The sequence below is a fragment of the Sarcophilus harrisii genome, chromosome 6, assembly GCF_902635505.1.
Source record: "Sarcophilus harrisii chromosome 6, mSarHar1.11, whole genome shotgun sequence".
Taxonomy (NCBI): Eukaryota; Metazoa; Chordata; class Mammalia; order Dasyuromorphia; family Dasyuridae; genus Sarcophilus; species Sarcophilus harrisii.
Window position 1 is genome coordinate 75,981,701 of NC_045431.1, and position 17,045 is coordinate 75,998,745.

General features: G+C 37.3%; 1 protein-coding gene across 3 annotated transcripts in view; it reads right to left on the reverse strand.

The window, feature by feature from the left end:
* The window catches only part of SH3D19 (SH3 domain containing 19), a 204,615-nt gene that overhangs the window by 61,358 nt on the left and 126,212 nt on the right, over positions 1–17,045 (reverse strand). For 2 of the 3 annotated variants that reach the window (XM_031941646.1, XM_031941645.1), the window contains 5 exons: positions 15,970–16,010; positions 9,664–9,706; positions 7,249–7,384; positions 6,592–6,793; positions 4,599–5,594 (listed from right to left, as the gene is read on the reverse strand). In XM_031941646.1, coding sequence (XP_031797506.1) covers positions 4,599–5,594; positions 6,592–6,793; positions 7,249–7,384; positions 9,664–9,706; positions 15,970–16,010 — 1,418 coding nt within the window. Of the gene's footprint in view, positions 1–4,598; positions 5,595–6,591; positions 6,794–7,248; positions 7,385–9,663; positions 9,707–10,989; positions 11,031–15,969; positions 16,011–17,045 lie in introns of all 3 variants that reach the window. The other variant, XM_023505943.2, reaches the window with a different exon arrangement.

The window sequence follows — 17,045 nt, forward strand, 5'->3', positions numbered from 1 at the left end:
TTTCTGGCCAAGGATTGTGTCTTTTTATATTCTAATGTAATTAGTTAAAATGTCATGTGTACAATGGAGATTTAATAAATATTTGGGGGCTGCTACAAGAATAATGAACAACTGTAATATGGAGAATGTGTTTGTGAAATCAGGAAGCCTATGCTTTCTTGGTTGGATAAATGTTATTTATAAAAGACTGACAACAGCTCTTTGAGTATACTATTAGACTTACAGTCTCAAAATAACACCCTTTGGAAACTTCCTTCAAAGAAGTCAACATATAAACAATAGGAAAAGGAAGCTTTATCAAAGCTCAGCATAGCAGAACTTTGTTAAATAAATTACGTGATAAACATGATTAAAACATCCTAGACTGTCACAACTTCCTCCTTATCATGCATAAAGTATGACATCCTCTGCTTCTGTGTGATATGATTATTCTTTCTCTCTGCTCAAAATCTATATTGTCTACTTTTTCTTAAAAACAATCTTTAGACTCTTCATGGAAGATTATTGGTGACAATTAATCTCCTGGCAGAGAGAAGGGAGAACGAGGCTCAGATGAGACATACATTTTAAGACATGACCAATTCCTTGATTTGTTTTGTTTGGATGCACGTGTCATGATAACAACAATCATCAATACAACATTTTAAAAAAGATTAAGCCTGTTATTTAACCCACCCAAAGTTTGTGCGTATGACTTTGCACAAGCTGTTCCCCTTCAATCAACCAATAAACATTTATTAATGTTTACCATGTATCAGGTATTGGGCTTGGTACTAGTGGGATAAAGAAAAAGGAATAGTTTTTGCTCTTCACAGTTTAATGCTGAAGAAAACATGGAAACAGCTCCGTATGAGCAAGACATATACATGATAAATTATAGAAAATCAATAGGATGAAGCCATTAATATAAAGAGAGCCCGAAAGGCTTCCTGAAGAAGACAGGATTTTAGCAGGAACTTGAAGGAAGTCTGGCCAGGAGGTGAAGATGAGAAAAGAGTGTTCCAAGTATAAGGAAGTCAGAATGGAGACAGAATGGGGAACAGTAGAGAGACCAGTATCATGTCATAGAGTGACCGCCATTGCAACGGGGTGAGACTTGATTAGAGAGATCAATCGGATTATTGTAGTAGTCCAGGCGTGAGATGATGAGGTGGGGGTCGGAGCAGAGAAGGAAGCATCGTGAGAAAGATGGGTATGAAAATAAAAATCAGTTTGGAGAAAGGGAGTGAGAGAGAGTGAAGAGTTTAGGATGACATATAGGTGGTGAAACTGGGAGAATGCTGGTACCCTGGACAGGAACAGGGAAATCTGGAAGAGGAAAGGCAATAGAGTTTGAACATCTGCTGGATATATACTGAGATGTCTCATAAACTGGATGTTCAGGACAGGAGTATGAGCTAGACAAATAGGTTTGAAAATTATCAGTATGGGGCAACTAGGTGGTGAAGTGGATAGAGCAAGAGCCCTGAAGTCAGGAAGACCAGAGTTCAAATTTGACCTCAGATACTTAACATTTGCTAGCTGTGTGACCCTGGCCAAGTCACTTAATTCCAATTGCCTCGGAGAAAAAAAAAGAAAAAATTATCAGTATAAAAATAATTATTCAAAGCAGGGAAATTGCTGCATAGCTCAGGTGCCACTGTCTATATGAGGATTTTCCAAATCCCTTCAGCTGGTAACACTTTCCTCCCAATGAATTTGCTTTATATTGAATCTGTTTATTAATATGGAAATTTATGAATATGTAGATAAAATATAAATAGATAATAGGCAAACACATATCTACACTCATAAACTATCCATATGGCGGCATGTGGCATAAATGGACAGAATAATGAATCTGAATTCAGGAAGACCTTGTTTCTGGGATAGCAAATGGCACAGCAAAGCGCTGGGCTTGGAATCAGGAAGACTTATCTTCATGAGTGCCTTAACTCAGGCACTTTCTAGCTGTGTGGCTCCAAGCAAGTCACTTCAGCCTGTTTGCCTCAGTTTCCTTATGTGTAAAGTGAGCTGGAAAAGGAAATGGCAAACCACTCTAGCATCCTTAGCAAAATTCCTAAAATGGAGTCACACACAACTTAAAACAACTAAATGACAACAAAGACTTTGTTTTTAATACTGCCACAGACAGAGACAGCTTAATTTCTCAAAGCCTGAGAATCTATTTCACAGAGCCATTAGGAGAAACAATTGAATGAATTTATATCAACTATTTTTCAAATGTTAAAGCACTTCATACATGCCAGTTCATCATTATCATTATTACCACTGTTTAATCATCTGTGCCCAAACCATTTCTTCTAGTAAAAGGCAAGCCACAGTTAAAGAAAGGCTTCCTTTGCCTTGTCTCCCTAGCTCTCAATACATGATGAGCTTAATGGAACTGAACGTGAACAAACCTTACAGTCTATGTGTGCAGGAGAACAGATGAATGCATTGGTCTGTCTAACATGATACCGTGTACAACCTGAACAGTGTACAATAAAAAGGCAAACTTCCTCATGGGCAAACAGAGATGCATAAGAATCTGATTTTTTTTTATCTTTTTCTACAATTTTGAAAAAATCTCTACCTGTGATTTAACTTGGATAGGGAATTTCCAACATGGAAGCTTCATTCACCAAAATAATCAGCAGTTCCTCTGAAAAAACTGGCTGGGGCACTGTGAAATTAAGTGACCTTCCATGATCATATAGTTGTCAGGGGTATGAGAGAGGACTTGAATCCAGGTTTTCCTGATTCCAAGGCTGGTGCCTCTAACACATATTAACTATGTGTACAGACACACAGACACACACACACACACAAAATGTACCTATGCCAGAAGGGCATATAAATGTCTAAGTGGACTAAACTAAGACTAAAAGTTGCAGAGCAATTGTTGTAGGGAATTGGGGGAATAGGAAATTCCACAACAGACATTTCTTATATTGATGAAATTATAGACTCAGATTTACCCCTTCTCCCCCAAAGACCCAACCAAATAACCTCCCATATACATACAGATATAATTTTGGCAATTTGAATTTAAATTTATTAAGTCCAGTCCATGCTGCCAAATTAATTCAATTCACTTGAAATGCACCTCTTTCATCATTTCTTTCCATCATTTCAGTCTCAACATGTCTAAAATAGAATTTACCACCTTCCTCTTGCTATCTTCACCCCTCCCTTCAACTACCTTCTCCTGCCATGTCTCTATTTTGTTTCATCAATCAATTCTTTTTTTCCCTCTCTCTCCTTCCCTTCCCATCCCTCTCCCTCTCCTTCTGTGATGACTCAAAATTCTCAAAATCTAAAATGCATGCCCAGGAGAGACAACAGAAGGATTTCTGTGGTCCACTAAATCTTCACCTTTCTTCACCCCATTTCCTGATGTTTTTAGTTCTTTCCAATTTCAATTCTTTGGGTTATATTCTCTCCTATGTCTGAAAATGATTTCCCTTCCATATAATTCAATTTCAGGTTGCAAAATATGATTAGTTTTTATGAAATGAGTTGGTCTGAGAAATACTAGCACTATCTATTGCTAATTATCAGTCAACACATTAATTTAACACAGTTATTGACTATTTAAAAAATTGTCAAATTGAGTCGGCAAGCATTTATTAAAAATGCCTACCATATGTTATGAACATATAAGTATTAGGGATTCAAAGTAAAAGAGAGTAAAAGACAGAGACAGAGAGAGATGGAGACAGAGAGAGAGAGACAGAGAGAGAGAGAGACAGAGAGAGAGAGAGACAGAGAGAGAGAGACAGAGAAAGAGAGACAGAGAGAGAGAGAAGGGAATGGATATAGAAAGAGTCCTTGCTTTCAAGGACAATCCAATGGGGGAAGACAACATAAAAAGTATTATGTACAAAGAAACTAAACATAGGATAAATTGGAGAGAAACAAAAAGTGAAGGCACCAGCCTTAAGGGACACTGGAAAATCTCCCTGCCTGAGGTAAAACTTTATTTAGAACTTTGTGGAATACAGGGAAGGCAGGAAATGGATATGAAGATAGGGAGAGTTTCAGGAATGGGGCAGTCAGTGAATATGCACGGCCTCAGGAGATTGAGTGTCTCCTGTTAGAAGCAGCCAAGGAGGCAGTAGCCCTTGGTCCCAAAGTACATTGTAGTGAGTAAGGAGTAAGAAGGGTAGGAGGGTAGGAATGGCCGAGTCATGAAGGGCTTTTAAAACCAGGGTATCACATGTGATCCTGAAGACAGGATTTGAGAACAAACACATTTTGTGTGTGTGTATGTATGTGTGTGTGTGTGTGTGTGTGTGTGTGTGTGTGAATGGATGCTCCAACAGTGATTCAGTATTTGGAGATACTAACCATCAATGGGATACTTAGGGGCTGGGTCAAAGTAAAATGAATGAAGATGTTTCTCCAGTCAACACCCCTTGGCTCCAGAGGACCATTAGAAAACTGCTTGATAGAGTTGCTAGCTGTTGATCATTTTATTTCTGGCATTTCAAGACCAGTTGTTGTTGCATTTAAATAGAATCAATCCCCAATTAAAAATAAAGGAAAAAAAATTAAACCTACAGTGCAGAATCCCATGAAAACATGCCATGTGATGGCCTTCCTCCCCCACTTACCCAGGCCCATGTCCGAACTCAGGTGTTCTTCAGCTGGCTTCGCCAACGGAGCCGGCAGGACGTCATCATCGAAACTGATGAGATCGGCTTCCACCACCGGTGGGCACTGAGGGGAAGGGGCAGCTGGGCCCGTCGGCCCTTCTCCCAGGGACCTGAAGGCTCTGGCCTGGGTTGCTACAGAAAGCCTCGGAGAAGCAGTGACTGGTTTCAGTGGCGGGGCAGGAAAGGCAGGGTCTTCTAGGGAGGGCAATTTCTTCGGTGGTAGAGGCCGGGGTGCTGGAGTTGGAATTCTCTTTTCCTTTTCGGGGATCTCCATGGATAACCTGCTTCCTAGGATGTCCAGTGGGCCATTAGTAATACTCTGTACAAGGCCAGCCTTTGGTTTCTTTGGCACTTCGGGTTTGGTTCCTGGGATGCCTCCCCCTTCTTGAGGGTGCAGAGGAGGAGAGGGCCCTTCCTTGGAAGCAACCTTGAGTTTGTTTTCGGTCCATGAGTCCCACTCTCCAGAAGCTCTATTAATGGATGGCTTTGGAGCCACAGTAGGTTTTCCTGCAGGCCTCGGGGGGAATGTCCGAGGAGCAATTTCTGGTTTCTTAGATAATCCTGAGTTTTCGGCATTTGGTTGGGATTCAAAAGCTTTGATCCGTGACACAATACTAGCTTGGTTCCTTTCTGTGCTCATACTGTTTATCGCGGCTTGACTTTCTAAGCTGCTCCCATCTAACAAGAACAGGGACTGAGTGGGGGATGCTTCCCTGGGAACCGCTGGCTGACTAGATTCCTGATGGTCTCTTAGGTTGCTTGGAGTATCTCTGACTATAGGTTTGAGATTGATTTTGGATCTTGGTCTGGGCACAGGACATGTCCCAACATTGAGGTTGTCTTGGCAAGTCTGTTCCTCAACATCAAAGACAATTAAAGGAGGCACATCTTTCAAAAGATTACTGGTCGAGGACAATGAAGATGACTGTAAAGGCTTGGGAGGAGGCTGAACCGCTAAAAAAAAGATACCAAAGCAAAAGGGGGTTGTATCATTAGCATTTCAAAACACATACTGGCTTTTAAGAGAAGAGAAGCAGTTTTTTGTTGAATAGATGTGGAATCCCATCAGGTTTTAATTTCCTTAATTAGCAAAAGGTAATTTTAGGATCACTGGCAAAAATCCACAACATTCATGTTCAACTTCCTGATTAGAAAGAGAAAGCTATTTACATTTAAAAAATCATTAAGTCCCCTCCCTCTATCTAAACTTATCACATAAATCATTTCCCTGCAGGTGATGCACCTCCAACATTTCTGTTTTGTGTGAGCACCATTCTAGGTTCTGAAATGCCATGATGCTATTTTTCTTTTACTTTTCAGGGTAAATACCAATCTCCTCTGCTATGCTAATGAAGTATTTGGTTTTTGGGGTTTGATTTTTTTTTTTTTAAAGAAATTCAGGATAAAGATTATATTTTCCACCATTGAATTGATCAGAATTCCATTCAGTGGCTAAAATGTGATAGTTTCAAGGGGAAATTAGGGTAGAAAGCAATAATGCCATTATTTAAACTAAGGCTATCTTGGTCCTAACAGGTAATATGTGAGCAGCCAAGTAAGATAGAACTGTCACATCTTTAGAGAGAATGACTTATGAATGCAATTAATGCATGGCCAAATAAAGGATGCAAGCTAGGATTATGCTGGTTGGGAAGGAAGACTCAATGAAATCAGCTCGAATGTAGATTTTTCTCAAGCCTTGGGGATAGATCACACACTTTTCAGTAAGAAAGAATAGGGTTCAAATCTTGTCACATACATATATAGCCTATAAGACCTGAAGGAAGTCTTAACCTCTCATATCCCAAGCAAACTTCTCAGTTTATAAGTTAGAGAGAAGCTTGTGATCTGCATTAGTGGAGGGAATTTCTATAAGGGAGTCTTCTACACTGATAAAGCCACAGCTCTAGATTCCCTCTCTCACTCTCAAAAAAAAATCCCAGCTACTTACCTAGGGCTGGATTGGATTTTCCAGGGGCAGGTGGCTTATTTGCATTACTTCCAGACAGGGAGTTGCCTATCTCCTCTGGGAAGTCTGTCTGAGTTGCAGATGTGATGGTTCTCCTTGGTGTCGTGGGAGCATTACTATTACTCCCGGTACTGACTTGGACTTGGTTGATTTCTTTTATCACTTGCTCATAGGATGGTGGAAGCTGTGAAATGAAGAATTCAGCTCAAAATAGTTTAATTCCTTTATATCTGTACACTTACAGGTAAACCTTAACTCAAAAGAGCTAAGTACTCTGATTCTTTTCTTTATCTTTAAGTTTACTTTTAAAAAGCTTTAAAACAAAAAATTTTTATTGATAATCTGTTTTTATAGCATCTTAATCTTCAAATATATCCCTCCTTCCCATACTAGCAACCCATCCCCTTATAACAATGAATAAAAAAGAAAATTAAAAAGCAGTTCAGAAGAAATTATCCAAGATATTTACTATTAATTCTGATAGTGTATGCAGTGTTCCATGTTCATAGTCCCCCACCTCTACAAAGAAGAGAGGGAGAGGTTGTATTTTTCTCATCTTTTCTCTGAGGACAGAGTTGGACTTTCAGTTTGGTCACAGAATTCAGTTTTATAAGGGAAAAAAAAAAACTGCAAACTGACCTCAGAAGGAATAAGCTCACTTGTTCTCCATGGAGTTGCAGCAGGAGAAGGTGGAAATCCTAGTGCTGGTGGAGCCCCTGGGAACCAAGAAGCTGGTCTGAGGGGCTCAGCAGCCACAATAGTGATCTCAGGGCGCCTAGCAGACAAAAGCCTTGTTAGGATTTTGCAGGTTTAAAAGCAAAGATAATCTCTGTCTCCATCATCAAGCCTTTTACATTCAAGGAATAGAGAGATAGCTGTAGGAACGGATGGGTTGGTATCCTTATCATTTTGTTACAGGACCAATATCAGCCAGATATCCCTCAGAATCCCCAAGTTAGCTTTTCCCCAAAAAGAGTTGATTGGCAGGCTCCAGTTGAGGTTCCAATAACACAGTTTCCTTATGATCTTTAGCCATCTATCTAAGAAGTGGGATTTTAATTGCAATTGTCCTTGGAGCTGGACTTTAACGTTTACATGCTATCTAAAAGTGTTTCATTTTATCCTTTACCCACTTTCCAACACTCTTCCACTCTCACTACAGAAGTGGGAGGGAATATGCTGGTCTAACTGCCGTATTAAATTTTTCTTTGCTTCCCTTGTTCCCATAGGCAAAGAATTTATCTCCCAGTGGCCATAACTGGCCAGACAGAGCACTCAGACTGTTGGAAGGACTGGTTTTCTGGAAAGGTTCTGGAAAAGCAAGGAATCTTTCCAGAATGTTGAGGTTCCACTGACTAACTTTAGCAAATATTACCAATTTGATAAATGTCTGTGGGAACATGACTAATGTGGAAATGTTTAAAATTATTGTACATATATAACCTATATCATGTTGCTTTCTCTCTTGAGGAGGGAAGAGAGGGAGAAAAAAACTGGAATACAAAATGTTTACAAAAGTTAATGTAACTGAAGAAATAAAATACTATTAAGTGAAAAATGTTTGTGGAATTAGATTCAATCAAATTAACTAAAGAATATTTTTCAAACTAGTGTGTGTCCGTACGCACACACGCATACATATATGCACACAAAACTTGTGGGCTCTATAATATTTTTAACAAGACTCTGACCTTTTATCAAATTGGGATTTTAATTTTAAGAATATTGATCGTGTTCCTCCTGACATTTAATAATGGGTTACCTTAACTTAGTAATTCATAAGCACATTCACTCCAGGTATTCTTTTGAGAAAATAAAAGTTATCTGGATAACAGTAATTTAATTCAACTTAAAAATGTGTCTGAATCTTTGTTTTAATGTTAACTAGTTACGCGTCTTTGAGTAAGTCATTTATTCTTCCTTAACTATTTAGAGACAGAGCTGGACCAGATGAATTCCAAAGTACTTGCAAAATTAAAGCATCACCGAGTTTGTGAGCCAAAAGAATAATTCACCAAATATTTACTGAGCACATCTATGTGCAAAAGTACTTTCTTAGGGACTGCTGGGGTGGTCCTTTGAAATGTGTTGCTATTTAGTTGACTCTTTGCAACCCCATTTGGGGTTTTCTTGGCAGAGAAATTGGAATGGTTTGCCATTTTCTTCCCTAGCTCATTTTACAGAAGAGAAAACAAATGAGGTTCTGCAATATGCTCAGGACTACATGATTCTTCTTGAATCCAGGCCAGGTGCTTGACACACTATGGTACCATCTAGCTGTACTAAATTAGGTCCTCCCTTAGCCACTTATTAGTTGTATAATACCAAGCAAGTCAGTTTCCTTTCAGTGGTTCTCAAAGTCTGGTCCAGAGCATCCTGAGAATCTCCGAAATTCTTTCAGAGAGTCTACAAATTCATAATTAGTTTTTATTTTTAATGTGATCAATAGCTATAACTATAAATCACATAAACAAAAACTCTTTGGACAGATCCTCAATCATTTTTAATAGGATAAAGATATTGAGAACAAAAGTTTGAGGACCACTGTCTTACGTGAAAAACATAGGGTTGGACTCAATGCCTTGATTTCCCCTCTAAATATAAATCCAGGATACTATAACCTCTAATTATCATCATAGATAAGTAGAGAATGTATAGATTAGGTTGCTTTCTAGATTGTAAACTCCATAAGGGTAAGGACCATGTATTTATCATAGTGCCTACTGAAGAGCCTTGTACAAAATAGGCACTCAATGTGGAATGAATGAATTAACACAATCTTCCTTGTGAAACATGCTAATGCTAATTAAATACAATTTTGAATTTCAACTAACACAATATATAATTAAACTTTTTCTTTTATTTTAAACTTCGATATGAAAGATTTTAAAAACTTCCATGTGCATAGCACAACACAAAAGAAAGATTTAATATGAAAACATGAATTTCCATTTCACATTGTTTACTTTTAAAAACTATATAATAATTACAATGCTTCCTTTTCAAAGGATATATAATTTTAAAAATTAAATAGAACATAGAATATGTATGTACCTCCTGTCTCGATGTGGCTCACCATGAACAGAAGTCCTAGAAGCTATGGAGAGGGAAAAAAAGACACAATTTATAATATAGTCACAAAATTATATTCTGTAAATCTTTGTGTCATCATGAGTGAATCACTGAAAGAATAATGATTAGTTTGCTCCTGATGTTAAAAAAAGTATATAATTTTTAGATACAAAAATAAAGCAAAGTAATTTTTATGATGATCAGATAAAAGGTAATTTTTCTCATTTTGGGGGTTGAATACCAAAAAAGAAACTTCAGTAATTTCTCTGCAACTTTATTATAAACAGAATAAGTATGATAAACTAATGAGTTGTTATTTACTCACTCTGAAATTTCATAGCCTTAAAATTATTATTATTTAAAAATGAGATAATTTAAAGATAAATGACTAAACTTAAAATGAACCAAATCAGTTTGCTATCTGTATAATTAAGACGTTTTTACATATTCACTCAATACTCCTTAATGTAAACTTTTAGCTATTTACATTTTCCCTCACCCACCCAACCTTTCAACAAATCTCAAACTCAAAAAAATGATAACATGGCCTAACTGTTCACTTTATTGGGGTGTGGGTAAATCAAACATATTATTAATGAGAATATTTTTAATTTATCACATGAAGTTCAGCTTGACTGGGGGATATATTCTATAGGTTTTCATAGGTAGGAAAAACCCACCAATACTGTATGTACCATTTCAATAATAAAAACTTATGAACAAAGAAGAAATTGTACCCAATTGGGAATCCTTCTAAGAGCTGTCCACATTTCTCTCCAAAGTACTCGCTTTTTCAATTCTTCCTATACTACTCAGAAAGAACCTGATTGAGGATTTACTTTTTCCCATTTAAAAAACCACTTAGTAGCTTCTGATTGTCTCCAACAAATCCCCCACTAAGTAAGGAGAGTATGCCCTGGGACAGGTAGGATGGCAGTAAAGGCAGTTAGAGGAATCAGCCCAGGGAACAGGAGGCGGTGAGCTGAATTCCTAGCAAGTTGGGAGGACATACTGCAAATATTTTAAAATGCCGATTCTGAATCCTCCAATCCAGAGGCTCTCCCAGAGTCAGAATTTGAATTGGTTTGATTGTTTCCCACTGCTGAAGAGCTAGACCAGTTTCAGGGTTCATTTGGTTATATTTTTTAAAAGCGCAGAGTGAGGCTGACTCTTTCAATAGCAAACCTGATTCACAATGAAATTCTGTTAATAGAAAAGCTCACCCCAAGCGTGTCACAATCATCTCTCCACAGGCACCAGGTACAAATAACACTTTAAAAAGACATCAAGTTATCATTGTAGACATACCTCTTCCACGGGGCATTTTTTCTGTGCACTATTCATGAGTGCTAAGGGAAAAAAAGAAGGGGTTATAGAAGAGGAAAGAGAGAAAATAGAGGGAACCAGGCTGCCTATGCTCTGGAAAGAACTAGCACCAAGCACATCTGTGATTTTTTAACCAATGTTTGTTCCCACAAAGAGAAGAAAAATCAACTAAATCTCCAAGAGTGTGTTGAATTATCATAGGAAGAATCTTAGAAATATATCTAAACTGGCTTTAGAGTAAGAGATCCTGGTTTCAAATCCTGTCTTTGATACTTACTACCTGGGTGACCTTAACAAGTCATTTAAACTCCCTGGGCTTCTGTTTCCTCCCCTAAAAAATGAAGGAGGTTGAACTAGATGGTCTCTGACACCCCTTTTAAACTTCACCTTTAAATTCTATGTTTCAACAGAAAAATATCCACTGAAATATGTTGTTTTTCCACTGTTTCAGCTGTCACCAATTCTTTGCAACTCCATTTGGGGTTTTCTTGGCAAAGATGCTGGAGTGATCTTCTCTAGCCCATTTGACAGATGAGGAAACTGAGTCAAACAGGGTGAAGTGACTTGGTCAGGGTCATACAGCTTGTAAGTATCTGAGTTGTATCTGAACTCAGGTCTTCCTGATTTCAACCCTACCACTTGATTTACTTTGTAACCCCAGTGAATTATACCAGATTAGTTTTAACTAGAAATGATTAGGAGAAGTTAGTTTACTATCTTGCTTCTGAATTTCAAATTTTGTTATTATACTTCAATATATTATACATAATATATGTGACATATATATAATATATTATAGAATTGTTATATACTTCAAATTTCAAAATCTGTTATATACCTATATATATGATATATAATATATACATGAAAAATAACCAAATTCCTTTACTTTTTTTAATTAAAGTTTTCTACTTAATATCAATTTGCTTTGGATAGATTATTTTGGCAAAGTGACAAGAATCAAATGCATTTGAGGCTATAAAGTTAAATGACAGCAAGATATTGTTTTTTTCCTCTATGTTCTTATTTCTACATCTCTTGAAATAAAGTGGCTGAAATGTGAGATTCTAGGTGTGTGACACCCACAGGGTATAGGTCTGATCCTCTAGTTTTTTTCTGCAAGACTCTGGGTGGGAACTATAGAAGCTGAACGTGAAAAGGACCTCACAGATGATCTGGTCCAGTCTCCTTACTTTACAAATAAAATAAATTGGACAGACCTTTTCATTCTTATCTGCTGTTCTCTCCAAACCACATCACATTTCCACTAATAACTCTAAAGCCAAACACTTCCTTAGTGGTAAGAAGCAGTGAGAAGAGTTAAAAAGCCTGAAGGACATGGAAACATAGGTTTCCTGCAATGGGACATCCAGGTAAATTCTGAGAGAAGATACACAGTGATAAAGTGAGAGCTGAAAGGAAATTTCAGAGGTATCTGGTTTAATCCCTTCCTTTTTCAGAGGCACAGGGAAACAGGGCACAGGGAGGTCAAGGGATATGTGTGACAAAGTCACAAAGACGCTAAGTAACAAAGCAGGATTTGAACTCAGTTCCCCTGAGTCACTATTCTAATGATTTCTTCAATATATCTTGCTGTTTGTTATGTTCACTTCAGTCTATTCTGGCTTTTTTCACATATTCAGTCACTTCTGTGACATCTATTATCTCCCTTTCTCGGTATCTCAGTCAGCTTAGAAATTTTTCAGTTATGTCCAACTCTTCATGACCCCATATGGAGTTTTCTTGGCAAGGAAATGAAGCAGATTGTCATTTCCTTCTATTCGTTTTACAAATGAAGAAACTGAGGCAAATAAGGTAAAGTAACTTGCCCAGGATCACATTAGCTGGGTTTGAACTCAGGAAGATGAATCTTCTCAACTCTAGTTCTAGCACTGCACCACTTAGCTACCCTTCTAATAGCAGATCTGGATGTATTCAGTAGCTCTATGTTTGCATACAGAAGCTTATCACAACCCTTTGGTTAAAATGGTAAATATTTTTCTTGTGCAGCATGATAATTGTGGAAATACATATGTAAGAACCATACATGTTTAACATATATTGGATTACCTGCCATCTAGGGTAGGATGTGGGGAGAAGGGAGGGGAAAAAAAAAATTGGAACACAAGGTTTTGCAAGGGTGATTGATGAAAACTATGCATATGTTTTGAAAATTAAAAAAAATGATAATCATAACAATAGTAATACTTCATGTTCCTGGAAAACTCTGAGTTTAGGAAGCATTGTCTTTATAACCCTTTGAGAAAAGTGAAAGATCTCAACTGGCTAAGATGAAGGCAAAGGCTAATGAGACGGAATTCCACTCAACTTGACCAACATTTACTGTGACTGCTGTGAGCTAGCATTGGGCTGGGTACCAGGAATACAAAACAGTCCCTGATTTAAAGAAGGCTACATTAGGATGGAGAGGGGTCCGATATAAGAAAAATAAATACAGGGTGATATGAAAAAGAAGGAAACCCCTAACTACCAAATGGTTCATGAGAAAGAAAATCTGCCAGGAAGAGGTAAAGGCTCAGCTGAGGGAGGCTTGAAGAGAGATAAGAATTCTAAGAGACAGAGATGAAGCAATAACGCATTCCCTCCAGGTGGGAGGGACAGTTTGTGACTTATGCAAATAAATGAGATAGAATGTTAAGGCTTGGGAAAAGCTAGCAGTCCAGTTTAAATGGAATAAATATTAAGTGTATTCCATCAGTCTCTTTCCTGTCTTTATCCTCTGCCCTAAAAATGACATATAGGTTGGCTGCAGAATAAAACATCCCCAATGGAACGCACATTCTCATAGGAGGTGGGAAAGATCTTACAGATGAGGAAAGTAGGAACCAGAGGAATAAACAGACTTGGTGAAAGGTAACACAGGAAGGAAGCAGGAGGGAATGTTTCTGATGTCAGGTCTTTTTATGCATTGCTCTTTCCCCTGGTCCTACTGTGCTATTTAGAGCACTGAACTTGGGAAGATCTGAGTTCAAATTCAGTCTCAGACACTTACTTGTGTGATTCTGGGCAGTCAAGTTAATGTCTCTCTGTATAGCAAGTAACTCTCTAAGATTTATCTATTAAGTCATAAGTTTGAAAATTACATTTTAAAAGAGGTAGTTCCCATATCAAAAGTTCCTTTCATTCTTAAATTGTTAGGTCTTTCTTTTCTTGTCTCTAGGTCCCAGTCCAATATCTTGTACATGGTAACTACTTAATAAATATTTGTTGTTTTGCTGAATTAAAAGCCCCTGTTTTCAGTATTTTTAAGAATACCTCCAAATATGAATTTTTTTCTTTCTCATTGAAATTATGAATTTCTACCACCTTTAAGGCTTCAAAATACTACACAAAACTCTTCACTCTTGTCAAATGTAATTACAGGATCACAGGATCAAAGATTTAAAGCTAAAAGGGGCTTTCAAAGACATATAATTGATCCTCTTCAATTTATAGACAAGGAAAATTAGATCCAGGCAAGTGACTTTATATTAACAAACATTTGTATAATTCTTTAAGGACTGCAAAGTGCCTTTACATGTGACCTATTTGATCCTCACAACAAACCTGGAAATAAGTACTATTGTGATATCTTTTTTACAGATGAGGAAACTGAGGCAGAGAAAAACTAAGGGAATTGCCCAAGGTTATATAGCTAGTATCTGAGACAGGATTTGAATTCATGACTTCCTGACTTCAAGTTTAACACCCTATGCCCTCACTATCCCATTCACCCACCGGTAAAGTTTCACCTGATGTCACAGATTTAACAAATAGAAAAGCTGTTCTGATTCTAAATAAACCCAGCTATTGCGATTCTAAATCTATTTTTCCTTCAATCCCACTATATTGCCCTCTTTTACAGTGTCATTGCAAAAGTATGTATGTGTGTGCAGTAGTAAATGTAGCATCGTTTACATGGCTTTACATTGAAGAGACATTGGAATTCATGTGCTACGACTTTCTCATTTTGGACAAGAGGATCTGAAGGATCCTATGTGGAAAGCAACTGATTTGCCCAAGATGATACTGGGGTAGTAATTGGCAAAGTTGGGATTCAAACCCAGTCTCCTAAATCCATGTTCTATGGCATTTCCACTGCATGAGAACTCCCAAAGAAGAATACATCTAGATAGGGTGGGACACTTTAAACATGATCATTAAAATATAATTAGTATGGATTTCTTCCATCTATAGAATAACATTATAGGATAGAAGCAGAGAGAAATGATATACATACACACATACTTCTGAGGCTGCCAAAGTGGTACAGCAGAGAGTACCAGATCTAAAGACAGAAAGACCTGAGTTCAGAATCCAGGCTCAGATATGTTCTAGCTATATGACCCTGGGAAAGTCACTTCTTTTCCCCTCAGTTTCCTCATCTATAAAATGGAGGTAATAATAACATCTACCTTCTCAGGATTATTACAAGGATCAAATGAGATAATGTTTGCGAAACCTGACACAGTGTAAATAGTATTTGGTGTTAGTTTTATTATTAATTAGTGAATTAGTAGGATCAAGAATTTAGAGTTAGAAGAGACCTTGGAATCCATCTAGTCGCACCACCTCATTTTATAGATAAGGAAACTTAAGACCCACAAAAGTCAGAGCAAGCATTTGAACCTTGATCCTTCACTTCCTAGTCAGCTTTGTACCTGCTGTTCCATCTGGTAGATAGATACCCTAGAATCTAACCATCAAAAAAATGAGCCTAGCTTAGTGCTGTAGGTTCAGGTAAGAGAACATTTTTGTTTCAAAGAACTGATTCCTAAGGAAGAGAAAGTCTCAAATAAAGACGAAAAATCATCACTATTATTGTCTGCTGGTTTATTATTCTTTATGTTTCTCAATTGGGTCACTTAGACCACTTATAAAACAGAAATGCTTGTTGAAAATCTAAGTTGTCATTTGAAATTAGAACAATACAAAACAGAGGGGAAAATAAAACAAACTTACTTCTCTTGATTACAGCTCGAATGGATGACAAGGGTCCTTGACTGGAAAAAAAAAAAAGGAAATATTGGGTAAGCATATTAGAAAATCTTTTGACAAAAACCAATTCATTTTATTCTATCAAATCCATCGGCAGTATTCAACATTACCACGGACACATTGGATAAGTTAGCTGCGGATAATGATAATGATGATGATAGCAGTCATAATAATGATAATTTACATTTATCTAATAATGATAGCAGCAATTCATATCTATCTCAGGTAACAACCAATCACTCATCTTTTTAATACTTATATTCTACTAGTGTTAGTAGATGGTCCCAGATCATAGGAAACCACTTTCTATAAAGGATTAGAAGGGAATATCACAAAGGAGGCACTGGAAAGGAACATGGTGGATATAAGAAGGCTGCATTACATAACAAATAAGAAACCACAGAAATAACTTAGAACAAAAGATGCCCTCAAAATCATTTCCAATTCTTCCTTCATTTAACTGCCAAAGTAACATTTCTAAGGCAAGGTCTGACCACACCATTCTTCCATTCCATAAAACCCAAAGTCTTCCTATTGCTTCCAGGCTCAAATACAAATTCTTTAGGTTTGTCTTACAAGTCCCACAAGTTGACATTAGCCCCTCTTTCTAGCCAGTATTATATATTGCTTTCCTTCATGCTTTCTTTAGTCTCAGCATATTGGTTTACTGATTCTCACCATGAAATCGTATCTGCTGCCTTTATAACTGGCAAAAACCATTATTCTATGCCTAGAATGTACTCTCCCCTCATTACCTCTGTCTCTAGGATAGTATCCTTCAAAGCTCAGCTCAAACACTATCTCCTACATGAGGTCTTGCCTGGTCCCCTCATCTACTAGTGTTTTCCTCCAAAATAATCCTGTATTTATGTTGTATATACTTATTCTGTGTATATTTATGTGTGTTTATGTCCTCTCCTCTTAAAGAAAATAAGCTTCTGAAAGTTGGGTACCATTTCATTTTTGTTTCAGTACTCTTAATAATTTTAACAAATAGTCAACGAATTTGTCATATGATCAAAAAAGATGGTAGATGTATC